General features: G+C 45.7%; 1 protein-coding gene across 1 annotated transcript in view; it reads right to left on the bottom strand.

Moving 5' to 3' along the window:
* Window positions 1-357: 357 nt before the first annotated feature.
* Window positions 358-6,000, bottom strand: part of EXOG (exo/endonuclease G) — a 29,330-nt gene continuing 23,687 nt past the window's right edge. Inside the window, exon 6 of the mRNA XM_056857128.1 lies at window positions 358-819. Within this exon, the coding sequence (XP_056713106.1) occupies window positions 358-819 (462 nt within the window). The remainder of the gene's footprint in view (window positions 820-6,000) is intronic.

Raw genomic sequence — 6,000 nt, 5'->3', positions numbered from 1 at the left:
GTATCAGAGAAGTTAATTTTATTTATTTCTAACAATAACATCAGGAGGAAAACAGTTAGTCATGTACTTCCAATATCTTAAGAGCCCAAAAAGAAAATGGAATATCACTTTTAAAGCACCATGTTAGAAAAGAGAAGTTCCCTCCAGACCAGTTCCACTTGTATCACCCCAAGGTAACCATTTCCAATGTTTGCAGTATCCTTAGAAGCAATTGTGAATAAACTGGTTTCCAAAAGGGCACAGATCAGTCAACGTACGCTCTATTGCCACCCTGTACCAAAGGGGATATTATAATTCTCACACCAAAGAACCAGACTTCTACTCCAGGAGCTCCGTCACTGCAGAAACCTGACCAAATTAACCAGCTTTCCCTTCTCTGGCTTCCGTCGTCTTCTGCATTGCTAATTCTTCCTCTTTCTTCTTGTAAACCTTCAAGAGATATTCATCGGGCTCGATCCCTTTCTCCTGCAGCTCCGACATGATCTTCCCCAACCTTTCTAGCGTCCGAGCGCTCTGCAGCTTCCGCGCGGCGATGTACAAAGTGAACTCGTTTAAGCTCATCAGTCTGCACGTGTCGATCTCACAGATATCCCTGACGTCCTTGTCTTTATTCACCCGCGGGAAGAAGACGAGGCCTGACATTTTCTCCAGCTCTTCAATGCCGACTTGGAATTCCGGCAGCTGATGGTCGAAGCCGATAGGATTGTTGGGTACGACGAAGGCCCCTAGCCCCAGAGGACTGGGGGACGCCGCACTTCGCCTGGCGAGGATCACTTTGTACAGATGCGAAGGAACGGCCACGTTGTCTTTTCCAATTACCTGTCAGCAGAGCAGAGAGATTGTATCACTCAAACTCGTACAAAACTAGGCCATAATCCCCCCACTTCCACAGCTAACACTTTCTATGTAAAGAGCAAGCACCGAAGGATCTGTTGCACCACACCAAAGACTCCTCGGCTCCAGCATCAAGCCAACTGTGGTTTTCTCGTGCAAGCTGTCAAAAACAGGCACATGCTAACTGACTACCAGTGGCCCATTCTCTCTCACACACACACAAAGCACACACATGCAGAAACACAGCACAGAAAAACATAACAGCTTTCATCCTTGCCGACAATCTGCACAGAGACCAGAACTGGCTTTCTAGAAAGCCTGTAAGGGAACGTATTTCTTCCTTTCCTTTTTCAAGCTCCCTTGACCCAAAGGTCTTGAGCAGTAAAAGGGGAGCCTTTATTTCTTTAAAGAAAGTATGGTGGAGAGATACTTGGCTACTGTTCTTGGATCTCTATCCACCAGCAAAAAGGGGAGTATTTTATCTTTTGTTACGGTGGCAGGTAATTTGATTAAAATAGGGGAAATCCATTGATCACGATAAGAATTGTACTAGGAACATTCCAACATCGTATGAAGTAGTACGTCAACTCTCTTCGGATCACATGGATAAAGTCTATCTGAATAAGGTAGCGTATCTTCCATTTAACACTGCCGAAGGAGCGGCATTCAAACTAGCGAGCATAAAAGCTCTGCAGTAAGAAGGGACTGTTAGGTTGCTAAAATAAGCTGGGTTTCGCAGAGATGGAAGGACACCCAAAAATTGGGTAGAGCATACTCTCTGAGCACGCATTATAGAGCTGGAATAATCTATTTTTTAAATATAATTCTTGATGGTTAATACAGATTCTCTTTTTCCCATACTTAATAAGGTATCCTTAGATAAATGTGTTTCTTCTATGAAGGAGTGACTGAGCTGAAAACTGAATTCAGAGTTGGATGGCCACGCTTGCTGAGAGCCAGTGTGGTATAGTGGTTAAGAGCAGTGGTTTGGAGCTGTGGACTCTGATCTGGAGAACCGGGTTTGATTCCCCCACTCCTCCACATGAGCGGCAGGGGCTAATCTGGTGAACCGGGTTGGTTTCCCCACTCCTCCATATGAAGCCAGCTGGGTGACCTTGGGCTAGTCATAGATCTCTCAGCCCCACCTACCTCAGAGGGTGTCTGTTGTGGGGAGGGGAAGGGAAGGTGGTTGTAAGCCGGTTTGATTCTTCCTTAAGTGGTAGAGAAAGTCGGCATACAAAAACCAACTCTTCTTCTTCTTCTTCCAGGGAACCCTGGCAGACAGTGCTTCTCAAACCTTCTGAAAGGGAACTCGCTTCTAAACTTACTCGAGTTTTTTGGAAGCCGTTTGCAATGTCCCTCCATGCTTGCCCACTATTTCACCCCACAATGAACAAGTTTATATTTTATTTTTTTCACTTTTAGCATTTTTAAATATTATAGCATTTATGAAGAATGAACAGCTTTGAAAGAAAACAGCAATTCTGGGGCTGGTTTTAAGGTAGCCGGAGCAGTTATACCAGTGTGAAAGTGATTTATGTTTGTACCATATGTCTTGGTGAAAACATTCTATCAACAGCCAGTTAAACAGATGCCGGACAAAAATGGCTTTGATGACTTTTGCTGAAAGATTGTCCCAGAACCTCTGATTACTCAAGTTCCCTCTTGAGCCCTATACAACTGATTTGCCATTAAACTGATCAAAACAAACAGTTGTCAAATTTACTGTGATTGCAAGAACAGAAAATATTTACTAAAAAGAGATGGATTTTAATGCCTGACACACACATACACACACACACACACACCGCTTTCTTTACAATTGCAGAAAGGTACTGTGAATTTCTTAAAAACAACCATTTTTAAACCAACACCTCAAGGGCTTATGACCAACACACGCCCTCAGATTTAAGCCATGGTGATAGATCACGATGCGTAGCCGTGTTAGTCTGTCGACAGCAGTAGAAAACAGCAAGAGTCCAGTAGCACCTTAAAGACTAACCAGATTTCTGGCAGGGGATGAGCTTTCGTGAGCCACAGCTCCCTTCTTAAGATACCAAAGTGTCTGAAAAGCTGTGGCTCACGAAAGCTCATACCCTGTCAGAAATCTGGTAAGTCTTTAAGGTGCTACTGGACTCTTGTTCTTTTCTACTAGATTTACCGTATTTTTCGCTCCATAAGACACTTTTTTTCTCCTCAAAAGTGAGGGGAAATGTCTGTGCATCTTATGGAGTGAATGTGCGTCTTATGGACCCTAGCCCGGTCCATCTGGGACTCCCAGAGCCGGGCGGAGGGACCTCCGCCCCTCCCGCCAGCCAGCTGGGCGCACCGGAACAGCACAAGCTGGTGTTCCCCGCCCCGACGGCCAGCTGGGAGGCGGGCGGGGCGCACAGAACTGGGAGCGTCGGGACGGCGCGCTGGGAGGCTGGCGGGGCGCACAGAGGTGGGTGCGTTGGGACGGCGCGAGCCGGCGTTCCCCGCCCCGACAGCCAGCTGGGAGGCAGGCCGGGCGCAGAGTTGGGCGCGTCAGGACAGAGCGCTGGGAGGCTGGCGGGGCGCACAGAGGTGGGTGCGTTGGGACGGCGCAAGCCGGCGTTCCCCGCCCTGACGGCCAGCTGGGAGGCGGGTGGGGTGCACAGAGCTGGGAGCGTCAGGACAGCGCGCTGGGAGGCGGGTGGGGCGCACAGAGCTGGGTGCTTTGGGACGGCGCGAGTCGGCGTTCCCCGTCCCGACAGCCAGCTGGGAGGCGGGCGGGCCACACAGAGCCCGCTGGGCGCGTCGGGACAGCGCGCGCCGGCGTTCCCCGATCCGACGGCCAGCTGGGGGGGGGGCGTCTTATGGTCAGGTGCGTCTTATAGAGCGAAAAATACGGTAAGTCATATTAGATGTTGACAAACATGGGCTCTAGTTGTTGGCTCAGGTCAGGAAAATCCTTTTATCACAGCCACTGTATCAAGCAGGTAGTAGACAGAGTAGATTCAGACCTGATAGATTGAAGTCCAGTAGCACCCTGAAGATCAACTAGATTTTCAGGGTACAAACATTTGAGAGTCAAAGCTCCCTTTGTCAGATAAGCTTACATCCTGAAAATCTTATGGGTCTCTAAGGTGCTACTGGACTCGAGTCTCCCTGTTCTACTACAGAGCAACACGCCTACCCTATGAAACTAGATTCATACAACTCTGTAATGTAGCTTCTGCAATGAAATCTTAACTCCATGTTATATGTATGCTGTAGATTTGTGTGCATGGATATAGAGCAGTGTGAAGAGGGAAGGAGCGCACACACTTCTTCCTAAGGGAGGATTCAGCATTGCCCTGATTGGTTCAAACTGCCTGTTAAAAATTCACTCAGGTCGATCTCTCTTATGGCGGACTAGTCTTGCAAGTTTGAATCCAACACAGGCCTCTGAAGGTACAAGGATCTCCTGCTCTCTTCAATGTTACAGAACGTGTGTGTGCGCACTATGTGAAATCACAGCTGCAAATCTGGAGAATTCCCAGGCTCACAACAACTGAACAGCTGCTATTTGCACAGTGCTACAGCTCCTTGATGGAAACACCAGAGCTTTTGGATTTGGGGCAAAGGTGACTATGGATTAGGTCTTACAATCTTGTTTTAAAATTAATTTTTAATTTTTAAAATTACAAATTACAAAAACACCAGCCTAACACACAACATACACTACATAACATTTAACATATTACAAACTATGCCTTGCTTTAATCTTTAACTAACCATCCATTATAATTTTCATTTCTACCGTCTACTCCACACTATATCTTGTTATCTCCAAGTTTTCTACTTATGGCTAACCATAGGGCTTATATTGTATCCGCCTAGAAGTATAAAAGAACTTTAGTTATAGTATACCTACAGTTCTTATATTTCTATATTAACTACCAATATTATTTCTACATAATAATCACCTATATTTCTACATAATATTCACCAGGTTGGCCACTATGTGAACAGACTGCTGGACTTGATGGGCCTTGGTCTGATCCAGCATGGCTTTTCTTATGTTCTTATATATTTTTAACTTACAATCTTAATTATTTAAAATAAACTATTCGTCTGTTCTCTAGATCTTACGATCTTTTGATTCCCCTCTACAAGTGGGGCTGTAAAGGGAGGGGGCAGCATCAGTGCTTAGGAGAGGAGAATCTAGCTACTAACATACTGACCAATGCGGCAGCGAGAAACGACTTTTCCATCACAAGAACACAACTAAAACGAACTTTGTTGATTATAGTACATTCTTCAGCCTGGTAATAAGCTATGTCTGTATTGGTTTGAAAACCCTGTCTTCATTCTGCAAAAATGATAATATACAAAGCACCAAATAACTGATGCCCTAGTGCCATCTAGCGGAAGAAGGAACCTCGCCCCTCCGCGCTCCCACATCAATCTCTATTATTTCGCCCTGACACACATTTCTCTCCCCGCTTGCCTAAGAAACACCGTGAGCATGTGCCCTTATTGCAACTGAACAGAAACCATCTGAGGGCTATCCAAGTGCACATGTCTCCTTTGATTTGTGACAGCCTCTCCGCATGCGGAGAATGATCTTTAAAGAGCTGGTGTGAGCGGAAGCAGCGACTCGTCCCTTCTCTGAGAACAGCAGTGGCCCTTTTATGGTATCGCTGGCACGCTGTGATTAAAAGCCGGCACGCTTTTAAGGAAAAGGCAGCGCTACTTGGTACGAGTCAGGGGCACATCGTGCTCTAAGAGGCACACCGGAGTTCAGCCGGGGTTAAGCAACCAAACAGCATGTTAAGATTCTTGTTTCACAAGAACTTGAAGGGGTTTTGTTTTGTTTTTAGGACCATAGCTAGTTTGAGAAATTTTGAACCCAGGCAGAAATGACCGGCATATATTAACCTAAAAATAAATCTTTTTATTATCTTTAAATGACTTTCTCTCTCTCACTCTACAACTCTGAGGTGTTTGGGATTTCCAGCCAATTTGAATTCATGCCGCGCATCTCTGCTCCAAACCAATCTACATGTCAGCCTAACCAAGTGTGTAGCATTGAGATGTCTCTGAACTTCTGATTATTCACATATCTTGGATATTCTGATAGGTTATTAGGAGATACAAGGCTGCATTTATTCTGGTCTCCTATACAAAAAGATTCTACATTTACGGCAAATCAAAAACCAA

The sequence above is a fragment of the Euleptes europaea genome, chromosome 11 (genome assembly GCF_029931775.1).
Source record: "Euleptes europaea isolate rEulEur1 chromosome 11, rEulEur1.hap1, whole genome shotgun sequence".
Classification (NCBI taxonomy): Eukaryota; Metazoa; Chordata; class Lepidosauria; order Squamata; family Sphaerodactylidae; genus Euleptes; species Euleptes europaea.
The sequence above is the reverse complement of the archived record's forward strand: the minus strand, read 5'-3'. Positions and strand labels throughout refer to the sequence as shown.